The sequence below is a fragment of the Marmota flaviventris genome, chromosome X (assembly GCF_047511675.1).
Source record: "Marmota flaviventris isolate mMarFla1 chromosome X, mMarFla1.hap1, whole genome shotgun sequence".
Classification (NCBI taxonomy): domain Eukaryota; kingdom Metazoa; phylum Chordata; class Mammalia; order Rodentia; family Sciuridae; genus Marmota; species Marmota flaviventris.
The window spans coordinates 31,577,092-31,592,156 of NC_092518.1; the positions used below are offsets into that span (position 1 = coordinate 31,577,092).

A 15,065-nucleotide genomic window follows, 5' to 3' on the forward strand; every position below is an offset into this window, starting at 1 on the left:
CCTTATAAACTTACTTTTATTTATTTTCCCAAAGGCACACTCACAAATTTATTTATTTGTTTGTTTGTTTTATTTTTCACATCTGCAAATTTATTGCAGAGTGAATAAGCATGTCACTTATCAGAATGTTAGAGCTGGGAGGAGGTACTAGAAATTAGATTTTTCCACCTCTTGATCTTACTGAAGAGGAAAATGAGGCACAGAAAGTTAGGTGATCTGTCCAATGTCACATGGCTAGTGACAGAACTGTAAATCCTGGTCTCCTAACCCCTAGCCCAGAGATCTAATATTCACCTACCTTTGAAATTTACTGAGTGACTTTCTGCTGCCCACCTGGAGTGAGTGCTTTCTCAAGCCCAGTGAAGAATCCCAGTAAACTCTGATTCTTAGTCCAATTGTAAAGCACTAAGTATATACAAAAAGAATTCACAATAAAAAGTTGTAACTTGTTAAACTTCTTGAAGTTTAAAGAGAGTATCCTGAGATTATGGAAGCTGCTGGTTTCTTTACCTTTCTGGTTTCTTTTTGCATCTCCACAAAATTTGGTTCCCAATACTGTGAAGACTCACTCCCCTCCACTGTCCACTGTCCCCTCAGCACACACACTCACATAAGAATTAGCTGTAAGAATAGTTTGCTGGTTACTTTTCTTCTTAATCTAATATCTGAGCTGGGTGCCTTGGCACATGCCTGTAATCCCCCCGATTTAGGAGGTTGAGTCAGGAGGATCATAAGTTTGAGACCAGCCTCAGCAACTTAGAAAGGCCTTGTCTCAAAAAGAAAAACATAAAGAGGGCTGGGGATGTAGTTCAGTGGTATAGGGCCCATGAATTTAATCTCCAGTACCAAAAAATAATCCTAATATCTAAGGTATCTATATTTTAACTATTGATGATATTTATGGAATTTTTATGTTGTGCATTTTTTCTGAGTTATATAATTATCTGGTATGAGGGAAGGATATTTGACAATACCAGGAATGAATTAACATATAAACCTATGGAATGATTGAATTGTGACTTTTACCCAGAATGCAAGCTAGCTGAAATTTTTCACCTTACTGCCTCTCCTATATATTTCTTCTGGTCAGATTTTAGATATCATGCTTTATATCCCATATGACTTCTTAGGAAGGGGTTTCTTCTAGGTATCTTATTATACCTCTATGATTTAATTTTCAACTTCTATTTAAATTTTTCTTTAATTGTATGATATGCTAAATATGAACACATGGCATCATTAGAATGACATGCATGTTCATTTAGAAGGTGAGATTCACAAACCAGGTATGGATTTAGAGAGAAGAAATGGAGGGCACCATATTGTCAGGGAAAAAAAAAACAATTCAACATTCTAATCTTGCACAGGTCAACCACTTTCAAAGGAACTCATTCTCCTCTGAATAATATGGGGACTAAGTTAGATATACCCCTTCCAGCACCTGTGTGCTAGAAATCTAAGAATAACCCGCAGAGGAAAGGCCTTCTCCAATGTTGCTATTATCATACCCATATGTATGTTATCATATGTAGCTAGTGGTACACTGTTACCCATAAATTTTGAGCTGGGGTGTAAGCACACAGGAAATGAAATGCTGAGAGTAAGCAAGCAATGGAGACCCTCATCCTGGTGACTGCTGATGGAGCATTGGGCCTGCCCTCCTGGCTTGGTGTTGATTTGGGAGCATGTGAAGTAGTGATGAGATCTCTGATCTATTATCTGACTCCTCCTCAGACCACAGCATTGGCTGCTTCCTAATTGCTTATAAAAGACAAAACTGTCCTGAGAAAGATTAACATGGGCTGATGATTAATTTAGAAATTTAAGGGCTCTGAGGAGCTCAGATACAAACTTGTTTTGAAAGAGAGAGATCAAAAGACTCTTTCCCTTGCTTTTCATTTTGACTTTCCAGATTTTGAGAAGTGGTTCCTCTGTGGGTACTTGCAAAGGTGTGTGTATGGGTGAATGTGTGTTGAAAGGAACCAGGAAAAACATAGAAATGATGACAACTTTGTCTTTGACTTGTCTTTATATATGTTCCATCTTCGGTAAGAAGTATTTTCTAGTAGGAAAATTTTGAGCATGTGCTAATTTATTTTGTTTCATGGCTCATTAGCCTTTGCTTGTGTTTTTTTTTCCTTCGACCTCCCAACAATTTCTTCTAACACCCACCCCAAATCCACCACCACTACCACTGCCAAATATGTCTTAATCTGTCTAAGGGCATACTATAGCCCATCCATTTTCTCCTTTGTATATTGAGTCTTTTCTTCTTTGTCTTTAGCATTATTATTTCTCCAGATTACTAGCCTGCTTGGTGCTTATAGGGCAGTAAGGGGGATAAGGATGAAAAGGTGGGCTGTAGTATGTGCAGAAAGCCTTATTTTTGTGGAATTTGGGCTTCCAAATACACCTTCTCCATCAGGGGTGTTTGGGTATGATAACAGCAACATTGGAGAAGGCCTTTCCTCTGAGGGTTATTCTTAGATTTCTAGCACACAGGTGCTGGAAGGGGTATATCTAACTTAGTCCCCATATTATTCAGAGGAGAATGAGTTCCTTTGAAAGTGGTTGACCTGTGCAAGATTAGAATGTTGAATTGTTTTTCTCCCTGACAATATGGTGCCCTCCATGTTGTGTTTCTTTGCACCCACTGGCGAAAATTAAGAGGCACACTGTAGTCCACAAAAGGAGACTTTTTCTAAAAATGGAATATTTGTATAATTTATGGTGTAGGTACATTTTAAAAAATTGGTATTTTGGGTTTATACTTTAAGTGAAGACTAGCTTCATATACTCTTCATAAACAGAACAATGATTGCATCAGGGTAAATTATATTTGAAAGAAAGGCATAAAATGGTCTTATGTAACCATTTGCCTTAAAATCAGGATTTGTATTAACTTTAACATACTGCATATAAAATTTGTTATGGTAGTAACTGAGCTTTGTGAAATCGCTGGTTAAAGAAATGTAAGATAATATCAGATAATGCATTTTTATTGAAGCAATCCTATCCTAATAACCTGTAGCAGTTGTAAATAATATACCCTGTATATATCTGAAGTGTTATTAAATCTTTGGGAGTCAAAAGTCTCCATATGAGACTTATATTCATCCTAAACAGTGACTAGCTTAACTGAAGTTTTTCAATGCATATACATTGTGATATTTACAGGTTTAGGCAGATAAGGCTAAAGTGGAAAGTATGGGGGAAGTTTCTCTTTGGTTCCACCGTAAATTCCCTAACAGTAATTACCTAATGTAGAAATTTTTTAAGTATTTAGAATTTAATAAATTTCTGTTTTATGCAATATAGGTTCTAAGACTCAAAGATAGAAAATGTATTTCCATTCATGAATAATAAACCATGTTCCTGGACGGTGCTAGGTATTGACTAATAAGAAATAACTGACCTTTTATACATAGGCATCATTGTATTTTTACCCCTAATGACTTGAGTTGATTCTTAAATTTTGATTCCAGTTGGTAAAAAGCATATTTACTTATCATTTTATTAGTGCATATTAATTATGCAGATTAGTGGGTTTCATTGTGGCATATTTATGCATGCATGTAACATAATCTAATCAATTTCAATTCCCAATTTATTTCCATCTGGAGGAGTATGGCACAAAAGGCTGTTCAAGAAAAGTACTTATTTTTTAGCAACCACCAGGTGTCAGCAGAGGATTTGGAATTCTTGGCAAAGTGATCTTGGTTTTCTTAACTCACCAACGCCACCCCATTGGCAGTCAACCCCCACTGGGCTACCATCTCCCAAGTATTAGTGTCAGTTACTCCTCAATACCACATTACAATTGTTCATCTTTTCCTAATAAAACTAGTACTCACTCTTCAATCTCTTTTCTCTGATTTGAAACTTTTAATGCTAGCTTTCACAGTGGTGGTTCTACAAAGTAGAGAGACTATTGGGGTGTGGGGGGGATCAGGGACTATCATCAAGCTTTTGTTGTTTTGCTGACCTTTCACCCCAAATAGATAGAGCTCACCCTTATCCGAAGTGGGGAAAGGTACTCAGTACATTCTTTTTTTTTTTTTTTCATAGAATCAAGTTGATATTAGAGATTGATAATTCCAAACTATAGATCGTGTTTTCAGAGTGTAAAGGGGAGAGGCACCTTCACTAGCCTGGTCATTTGGCACATAGTATAGAATATATTTGGTGCATTCATTTACAGATATTTACAGATATTTATTTACAGATACAGAAGAGCATATTGAGTGATAAAGGAAAACTTGGCAAGGTGTAGATTTGTTTCATGTGGGTTTTCTCATCTTGCCTCTTTGCTTTAGTGGGCTAGGCAAGTATCTGAGGCATTTGATAGGAGACATTGGACTGTAGGGTGGGGCAAAGCTGAGGAAGGGCTCCCTTGGACACTTGAGTTTCTTTCAGGCCTCACATGGTGTCAGAAGGGGTAGTAATTAAAAGACCATCCATTTGAATGTGTTGCCAAAATATTGGTAAATTGAAAAGGGAGATGGGTAGAGGCACAGAGCAACCCATGGCTTTATTAGCCCAGTTGGTGGGGCCTATGGCCTGCAGGGAATGGAGACTTAAGCAGAGTTTGAAGCCCTGAGTGTATATTCTATAGTAAGGGCCTAATAGATGCAAGTTTCTAGAGTTTAGACAGCTGCAGGGATTTCCTTTGGACTGATCAGTGAGATTAGAAAAATCGCTTTACAGCTAATTCCAGAAATTATTCAGATTCTTCTGTTGTTTTATGTTGAATGCAGTATTGTAAATAAGGCAGTACATCAATGAGGATTAAAAAATATTTGAAAAATTTTATTTTTATAGAGCTCTTTGTGATACTGGTCAAAGAGAATCTCCTTGTTCCTAAAACATCATGTAGGATGTCCTTAAAACATACAATATACACTTCACTTCAATAACCGCCCCCCCAAAAAAAACCATACGATATATACACATGCATTGAAGAGGGCAGCTGACATTCTTCCTAGAGTTGTACCTAGCTCAGAGTCAGGCAGCAGCTGGGGGAAAGCTCTTAGATCTTATGATATACTTTTTAAATAACTGTTAAATAAAAGTTCTTTATCATTGGCTTGAATTCCAATTAGCACAATAAGTGCATATGAGGCTGTGTGAGGGGCAGATCTAATTGTACAAAATCAAAGTGTCTTTACCCTGTGATGGTTTTACTTAATCATCTCTGACACTTTCTGCAGCTTACGGAATCCTAGAGCATGTACCATCTTGCTCATGGAAACTTGAGTCTTCAAACTTAGCCACCTTATTCTGTGCTGATTCTTAACTCTATGGGTAATGATTTCTTACTCTTCTTTCCCCCTTTTAGATCACTGGGGTGATCCTGTTGGCTGTTGGAGTCTGGGGAAAACTTACTCTGGGCACCTATATCTCCCTTATTGCCGAGAACTCCACAAATGCTCCCTATGTGCTCATCGGAACTGGCACCACTATTGTCGTCTTTGGCCTGTTTGGATGCTTTGCTACATGCCGTGGTAGCCCATGGATGCTGAAGCTGGTGAGTATGTTGCAGTAAAATACTGCCTTCTCAATTGTATTTTTTGTAAAAATATAAATCACATGATGTGTCCCCTTGTGAGGCCACAGAAAAGACTTTAATATTTTTTGATTCTTATTTTAATCAAAACTCTTACTTAATCCACCCTTTAATCCCCCAGTAGGAAAAACAACTGCAAACATAACCTGGCACAGTAAACTCAGTCTCTTGAGGTAGATGATGAGAAAGCAGAGGCCTGTGATTCCAATAGGCTATTGATGCCCTTCTGGCAAGATGTCCAGTTCCAGTTTTGAACTCTCTCAGAAATCTCCTCAAGCATATGATGTGCAGCTTTAGTGGGCAATGCATCATCCAGACATAAGCTGACTGTCAAGTCCAAGTTCCCATTAGAAAAATACTTCCTGACTCCTTGACTCTGGCCATGCATGGATGTGGGTGTATCCTCTTCTTTTATCATGCACTCCCTGGCTCAGTGCTGTTGAAGCTAAGCCAGAGGGCTGATGCAATGGCAAATGTGGTCTACCAGGACCCATACTTGGCTTCCTACACTCTAATGGGATAGATGAAGCAGTGGTGTATCCCAGAGGGTAAAGGAAGACTATTGAAAGGTGATTTTTAACTTTCTGGTAGACCAATTGTCTAATTTCCTATTCACTATGTGTTTCATTGATGTAGACTAGTGTTGAAGAATTTTATAAATAAAAGTTAGCAAGGACCTCTTCTCAGAAGAAAATTTTGTTTAAAATGAGCTATTTCAATCCAGATGCAGTGTCACACCCCTGTAATCCCAGCAACTCAGGAGGCTGAGGCAGGAGGATAGCCAGTTTGAGGCCAGCCTAGGCAACTTAACAAGGCTCTCAGCAACTTAGCAAGATCCTGTTTCAAAATAAAAAGGACTGGGGATACAACTTAGTGGTAAAGTGCCCCTGGGTTCAATCCCCACTAATTTCATGTTATAAAAGTGGGGAAGCAGAGGTTCCACTAGGGTCATGTTGCCTATCCTTGTTTATCTTTAAGGTTATGACAATATATTTAATTCTACCTAGTGACATTTGTGGGCATGAGGGTGGTTCACTTCAAAGGAATCACCTTCCCAACTGGCAACAAAGAATTAGTCATTTTGTTGGCAAACTCATGGAAGTAGTACATGACTTGATCATGGTCAGTCCTACATACCTCAGCTACCACTTCCTTAGTGGAAAAGCCATAAGGAAGCCATATGGGGACACATGTAGCTGTCACCTGACACTCTATCCTTGCTCCCCTGGTCTACCTTCTAGAACTTCTCATAAGCATTAGTTTCTTGTGGTCTAGTGCCATGGCCCTCAACTCTGGGTGCATGATTAAATCACCTGGGCAGCCTTTTGAAAACACCTTTGCCAGGGTTCCCTCTCTAGCCAGTTAAACTAGGACCTCTGGTGGTGAGGCTATAGCATCACATTTTCTATAAAGCTCCCCCAGTGATTCTACTCTAGAGTCAATGTTAAGAACCTTGGTGATGAATAGCAAAGGGAAAATTTAGAGGCATAGAAAAAAAAAGATACTAGAAAACTGTCTTCACAAACAAGAAGAGAGGAGATCTGGTGAATATAACCTTTCTAGGCCATTGTCCCCAATTATGAAAGAACATTATTGAAGTAAATCATCAAGGTTTCTTCCAGCCCAAATATTATGACTTAAGATTTACTCCTAGGAGGGCTTCTGATCAAAGAGACAAATGTACTTTCTCCCAGTTGCCTCCTTGTGAACTACTGCTCCATACTACTTTCTGGTGGATTCTAGGTCTGCTGAGAGATTCTCCCCAATTAGAAGCAATGCAGTGCTTCTAATTGCGTTTTGTATGAAGTTGAGAGAGAGAAGTTGTGTATATGGGGCATCATAAGTACATGTTTGATATTTTAGTGACTTGCCATGTTTACAGAGGATTTTGTTGATATTTAGAAAGAAATTGGCATTTTAAGCCAGTATTTCCTTTTTTGCTATATGTGTCAGTAGCTGAGAAAAATAACTAATGATTCTGTGCATATTTATTTTTTACACGACATGTACACTTTACAGATAAGTAATATGGCCACGTGAAGTCCATCCAAATTTCATGGCATCATTTCAGGCTATTGCAAACATTCAGAACTGTTGTATTTTATTTTGAGATGAGAAGAAGCAGATTGTAAGACATATGCCTTGTTGGTAAGAAGTCCGTTTTTCTTCCTTTTATCTGCTTTTCAAAGTCAAAAGATAGAAACCCTTAATATCTCTGAACTCAGGTACCCATACTTGCAAACACACACACAGGCACACCTCAAGAAGTGCAGGCAGCACGAGATGAAAATCACTAAGTGTTTTAAATGCCTGCAACATGGTTAGTAGGGCAACATATTTGCTTTTTAAAAGGCTATGCAGTGTTCTGAGCAGAGAAGTGAGCAGCCCCATAGAAAGGTGCTGAGAGTACTGTGCGCAGGGTGTCCAGCATACTGAAGAGGTGTATCCTCCTGTGCACATTCTGGTCTGTAGGCCCAGATGGGAGGGGTGTAGTTCCAAATGAAATGGTTTTGAGATGTGGCCAAGGAAAGTGAAGGAGTTTGCCCAAATGAAGAGAAGCAGCAGGTTTATGTCCTGGCTGTGCTCACACATATGAAGGGCTAATGGAAGTCAGAGAGGTTGGTTCCTGTATCTTCTAAAAGCAGAATCAACACCAGCAAGTGGAAGTTTGAAGGAGGGAGATTTGCAGCCAGGGGAAAGGAAGTCTTTCCAACAGTTGGAACAGATTCAAAACAGAACAGGCTGCAGAGGGTGGGCTCACAGGTGCTGGATCATCATCATGAGGAAGGTGCTAAGAAAGACTCACAGGCAGGGAAGAACTGTTTGTGACCCCCAGAGCAGATTTTTTTTTCTAGTTCAAAGATTTCAGTGTTAAAAATCGTGGATACCTTAGTTTTAATTGGTCCTTCTGAATTTCTCCTAGTTGAACTGAACTAACAGGCATGTTAGTCACTGATGAATTCTACTCATCCTAGGCACCCTAAATTGGACACATTCTTATGTTGAGGCTCATGTGGGTAAATCTGGAGAAGAGTTGTTTTTTTTTGGGGGGGGTACTAGGGATTGAACACAGGGGTTTACTAAGCTACATCCCTGGCCCAATCCACAGCCATTATATGTTTTATTCTGAGACTGGATTTCTAAGTTGCCCAGGCTGACTTTGAACTTGTGATCCTCCTGCCTCAGCCTCCTAAGTCACTGGGATTACAGATGTGTGCTACTGTTACAAGCTGGAGAGTTTCACATGTCTTCTAAATTTTGACTAGGGAGAATGAGGACTTGTCTACTTCCCACTGGCAGGAAGTAACCTACCCTGAGAAAGTCCTCTTCTCACTCCTGAGGTCTGACTTTGTCTTTGTCCACTTGATTTTCAGTATGCCATGTTCCTGTCCCTGGTGTTCCTAGCTGAGCTCGTTGCTGGCATTTCAGGATTTGTGTTTCGTCATGAGGTGAGTTCACATAAGGTAGAGAACTCAGTTAAGGGGCATTTGGAAGGGGGATTTTTGAGACGGCTTAAAATGTGTAAAGGGTGCATATAGGCTACCTGGTTTCTCTAGTGATACTGCTATTTTCCAAATGTCATGTAATATGGCTTAAAATTCTAGTGACGTTCTAAGTGCAGGTACTTTAACAGATTCAAAACCCTCATTGTTGATCCTATTTCACTATGTAGCTATTACACAATATGATTTTCCACTCTGTTTTAAAGTAGTGACCTTCAGTGCAGATTAAAATAAAATTACTCCTTTAAAAATAGATGCTTTATAGGACACACATGTGTATCTATGTAACAAGATTCCTGAGACTATAAAGGGAAGTCAAAGTACTTGTCCTGCTGCTTGGAAATCCATGATTGTACCCTATAAAGGCAGAAGGACATAGGCATGTACTAGAAAATGGAAAATATAACATGGTATAGGTTGAAATCCTACCAAGGTAGAGTGTTGCCATGACCCTTGAGTCTGATATCATCTAGTCCCAGGTCCCGCTTTTGGGCTTGGTCAAGATAAATTCCATGGGAGTCTGCCTTAGGTGCTTTCTCTTCCTTTCCCTGTTACCTTATTTTTTTTTTTTTTCTTTATTGGAGGCAGTATCCCAGATGCCAAAGCATTCACATGGGATTGCACACAGTGCTGCATCCAGAATTAGACCCGCTGTGTTAGTCAGCTCACTGTCACTATGACAAAATACCCAAGATAAACAGCTTAAAGTAGAAAGGTTTATTTTGGCTTATGGTTTCAGTCAGTGGTCACTGGGTGCTATTGCTTTGTGGTAGCACAGTATATCGTGGTGAGTGGGAGTGTCTGGCAGAAAAGGCTGTCACCTCATGGTGCCCAGGAAGCAAAAAACAGAGCAAGGAGCCAGGGTCCCAATATCCCCTTCAAGGGCACACCCCCAATGACCTGAGACTTCATATAAATAATCCCCAACTCTTAAAAGTCCCACAACCTCCCAATATCTCCATGAGCTGAAACCAAGCCTTTAATACATGGACCATTAGGGAACATTGAAGACCCAAACTATAGCAATCCTCATTCTTATTATCAATTGACGAAAATTGATGACATCATGGCCTCAATACCCCTCATAGATGCCCCAAGTACATGTGTGAATCTCAGGAGCAGCCTGACTCACTCCTCCCTGAGCCCTTGCCCACTTCCTCTGGGATACTGCCATGACTGTGTTCCACATAGGGGTTTTCTCTTAATGGGTTTCATTCCCTAAGATCTGGAGATCCTTATCTCCCTCACCTCTTTTCATTTGGAACACTCTGGGGTGTAGTAGGGAGGGTTGCAGTGCCACCAGTTCTGGTCTTGAGTCTGGCGTTAAACTCACATGGTGAAAATAGGCCACACTTAATGCCATTTATTCAGAAGGATGCCCAACTATCCTATAGGGCAACAGCAGGCCTGTTCCATCAGCATGAGTCCTCAGTATGGTGCAGGGTCTATTCTGTGCAGCTCACTTGTCCACGAGACAATTCAGGTACAGTAAAATGAGATAACACAATTGGGTATGGTCACCACCTTGGCTTAGATGCTTCATGTAACTAACCATTCTTTCCCTTCTTTAACTGTCCATTGGACATAGCTTCCAGTATTTCATCAAGGAATATACCAAGTTAGGAAAGTCAACATACTTAGCTTAAGCTTCCCACCAGGTAATAATAATATGGCCATTTGCTGTCCAGAGGCATTTCACTAATCAGGGGTCAGTTTTACTTAAGCCAGGTTACCTGGTAACATACCTAACACCCTACCTTCATCAAATTACCAGGAAGACAGAACTTGAAAATTTCCCTACAAATGTATTCATTCATGTTTTGTTAACTCCTTATTAACAGAAAAAGTTCTTGTCCTTTAGCTTATTTTACTTTGGCCTCAGTAAAGACAGGTAAAAGTTGATTTTTCCCCTCTCCTGTATGGTAAGATAGGATCTGTTTTTGGATGAAACATCAGTATTCCTATCACTCCAATGGCCTGTCCTTTATCCTTGTTTTTGCACAAGGTCAGAGAAAGTTACAGAAAGATGGGCATTAATCAATGCAAAGAAAATAACTAGAAAACTCATGCCTAACATTTTGGCAGCTCACAATCCCAACCCTTTCAGAAACTGACTAGCCACTTCACTGGGTCATTGAATCAGCCAGGCTTCCTCTGGTTTAGGGGTGAGGGCAACACTTTTTATTAGAAAAAAAATCCTGAGCTAATAAATCCCTTGGTGAACTTTCTGAGTGCTTTTGTCTCAGAAAACAGGGCATTCCCTCTCTGATCACCATGTATGCAGACACTCAGAAGAGGCTACCATGGGGTTGAAGTTGGTATGAATCTGAGTCAATTTGGGTTGCAGTGGCCTAGAACCATATTGCTCCTTGTCTTCCACAGATCAAGGACACCTTTTTGAGGACTTACACGGATGCTATGCAGAACTACAATGGCAATGATGAGAGGAGCCGGGCCGTGGACCACGTGCAGCGCAGTGTAAGTTCCAGGGAAGGAGACTGGCATGGGATCTGCCTGCAGGGTCTGGGCTGAGTCTTGTAGGCAGCCAGTAGGTTGGGCTAGCAGCATTTGCTGTGAATTTCCATTCTTTAGCTCTTGGTCAAGTTCCATTTTCAAGAGTTGACACTGGTATTTGTCTAGGCTCCATTTCTCCAGGTAATTAATGTCAAAGAGGGCCACTCCCTTGAGTAAGCTGTGTATCAGTAAGGATTGTGAGCATTCTGATGACAGCTTATTTGCCCTTACAATCTGAATCCTGGGAAAGGATTTAGGCAGAGTAGACGACAGCCTAGCTTTGAGTTGGTTTCCAAAGGCTGGCTCTCTGGAATCAGCGTCTTTAAGATAGAGAGCTTGGATGAGCTGCATCCACCATCTAGGGCAGTGTATGGAGAAACAGAGGAATCTGGCAGGTGTGGGAATGGCCTGGGCTGCCGGGAGGCTTTCAGGGTGACAGGTGCTAGAGTACAAGCCTGATTGCCCATCAGGATTACCTAGGAAGGTTTTTGGCTTTGAGTTTTCTTGTTCTAGTTTTTTTTTTAATATTACAGAAACAGTATTTAAAATTATTTTGATATTTTATTGGTGCATTTAAAATTATACAGAATGTTAGGGCTCATTGTGACATATTCGTACATGCACACAACATAATTTTATGCATTAGATTTTCCAGTACTTCCCTTCTTCCTCCCTCTGACCCCCTTCATCTACTCTACTTGTCTCCTTTCTATTGATTCATTTTTAATTGATGCACTATAATTATACATAAAATGATTCATTATGCTATGTCCGTACACACACATAGCATATTTTGGTCAATTTCGTTCCCTAGTACCTCTCCTTTTCTTCCCTTCTTCCCTCCCTCTTGATTCCCTTCCTATACTCTACTTTTCTTTTAATTTTGTGAGATCTCCTTTTTTTACAATTCATTTTCTTTCTCAACTTCCACATATGAGAGAAAACATTCAACCCCTGACTTTCTGAATCTGGCTTATTTCACTTAGTATGATGTATTCCAGTTCCATCCATTTATCAGAATTTCAAACTTCAAGTAAAATTTCAAGAAAAATTGAAAGAATATTACAATAAACTGTATACCCTTTGCCCAAACTCAACAACTAGATATATTTCTGTCCTATTTATTTTAATATTTTCTACATGAGGGATTGGAAGACCTTTTCTGTGAAGGTTTATTTTAGGCTATGAGGGCCTTATACTCTGTCACAACTACTCTGCTGCTGTAGCACAAAAGCAATCACAGAAATAGCTAACAAATAGGTGTGGTTGTGTTTCAATAAAACTTTATTCACAAAACAGGCAGCTGATGGGCTGTGGATTGCCAAAGCCAGCTCTCTCTCTCTTTCTTTATGTGCGTGCTACCCGCCCCCCCCCCCCACAAACCATTTATTTATTTCTTGGTATAGATCTAATGAAGTGCTCTGAAAAACCATTATTTGCCCCAGCTTCCCCATGAATAATTCTGCTGTAGCTGGTGTGTATGTCTCTGTCTTTAATGACACACTACTCTCACAAGTGATTGTGATACTTCGCCAGGGCAGAGAAGCACAGCTTTGCTTTGCGGAGTTGGTAAGAAAGCCAGTGGACATATAATCTAGACTTACTCCCTGCCTGAGTTCAAATGGGCACCAAAGTGAGGATGATTGTTAGTGGAACTTTAGTTCATTTTTTCTCACCAAAGCTGTGCACGTTGTTTTAGGAACTTGGCCCATATTTCTCTGACAAGATGCAGGCCAGTGAGTGAGGAGACCACAGTGTTTTTGATCTACCACTCTTTGATTCTTTTCCTTTCTCTGTTAATAGCTGAGCTGCTGTGGTGTGCAGAACTACACCAACTGGAGCACCAGCCCCTACTTCCTGGAGCATGGCATCCCCCCAAGTTGCTGCATGAACGAAACCGACTGTAACCCCCAGGATCTCCACAATCTGACTGTGGCCGCCACCAAAGTTAACCAGAAGGTACCTGCTTCCTCCCAACCCTGGCAGGACTGGTTATGAATGTTTTAATTTTTCACTTTTCAGGTGGAGGCTCACTAAGTTGCTAAAGCTACCCTCAAACCTGTGATCCTTCTGCCTCAGCCTCCTGAGTAGCTAGAATCATAGGCATGCACCACCATGCCTGGCAGTTGTGAATGTTTGGGAGGGCTTTGTTGTTTTTGTGAAATTCTGACAACCTAGTTTACAAAAGATAGTCCAGGAGGCTGTCAGGTGTCTTCCTTTGTGGTCCTTGATTGCCTGGGAAAAGCACTTGAGGCTGCTCCCTTCTAAAAGAGAAAAAACTGTGGCTCAGATCAGCTTTCCACTGCTCTCCACAGACAGCTTCTACCATGCACAGTTATGAAGGTTCAGCAAGTGGTTCCTGTTAACCCTGATGCTTGTGTCAGACAGAGAATGTTGACTTTCTTCTTTCTGGGTATCTTTCTTCTGCTAATATACCATCTAAACATGAAATTATTTGCAGCTGGGTGCCAGTCTTTGGCAGGAAGATGGGAGTGGAGTTGACAGACAGCATCTGCTTCTGCTAGGAGGGTGGCCCTTATTTTAGGGAGTTTGCCATTATAGGAAAAGAAATCAGCAACTCCAATTCAACTCACTGTCAACATCCTGAGTCTCAATTAAATCAGAGCGAAAAAAAGATGGCTAAAAGCAATTTGAAAGTCAGTACATAGTGCAAATGACGGAAATGAAGTTTCTGTAGTTAGGGAAAAGGGAAATCAATTCTGTATTCTGCTTTGCAGAGAATATGATGAAGACATGACAACTATATGTGAAAGCTGTCTATATTCTCAAAGATTTTGAGAAATGTCATATGCCAAATGTGATTTAATGAACCAAAGGGGAGAAAATAAGCCTACTATTGAGTTTACCTGTGGTTATTCAGCCATGGGGCATATTTTTCTACTAAGATAAAATTCCAAATTTTTTTTTTAGTGGGGGGTACTGGGGATTGAACCCAGGAGTGTTTTAACATTGAACTACATCCCTGGTCCTTTTTTTATTTGAGCATTATAATTATACATAGTATGGGTTCATTTTGACAAAATTATACATATAAGGAATTTTATTTCAGTCCTCATCCCTGCTCTTTCTTCCTATCCTTCTCCCTCCCCATCTTTTTCCTCTACTGATCTTCCTGTCACACATTTATTTATTTATTTTTGATTGGTACTTGATACATATACATAAAGGTGAAATTCCCTCTGGTACATTTATGTATGCATATAACATGATTTTGTTAAATACCACAACAGCAATTCAGCTGAAAAAGAAATTAAGAAAACTATCCCAGACTTTTTCAGTTTTTATTTCAAGATGGTCTTGCTAATTTACTGAGGGTGTCCTCAAACTTATTGTCCTCCTTCTTCAACCTCCTGATTGGCTGGGATGATAGGCTATTCTTCTGATGTCTTCAAAATTCTGTATGGTCTGGGCCAACTACTGAGATTACAGCCCTTCTCTCAACATTAGAATGTTAAGAGTGG

The 15,065-nt window shown here is 40.0% G+C and overlaps 1 protein-coding gene across 1 annotated transcript in view; it reads left to right on the forward strand.

Moving 5' to 3' along the window:
• Tspan7 (tetraspanin 7) overlaps positions 1 to 15,065 on the forward strand; it is a 123,644-nt gene that overhangs the window by 96,664 nt on the left and 11,915 nt on the right. Inside the window, exons 2-5 of the mRNA XM_027927447.2 lie at positions 5,339 to 5,527; positions 8,941 to 9,015; positions 11,452 to 11,547; positions 13,387 to 13,542. Coding sequence (XP_027783248.1) covers positions 5,339 to 5,527; positions 8,941 to 9,015; positions 11,452 to 11,547; positions 13,387 to 13,542 — 516 coding nt within the window. The remainder of the gene's footprint in view (positions 1 to 5,338; positions 5,528 to 8,940; positions 9,016 to 11,451; positions 11,548 to 13,386; positions 13,543 to 15,065) is intronic.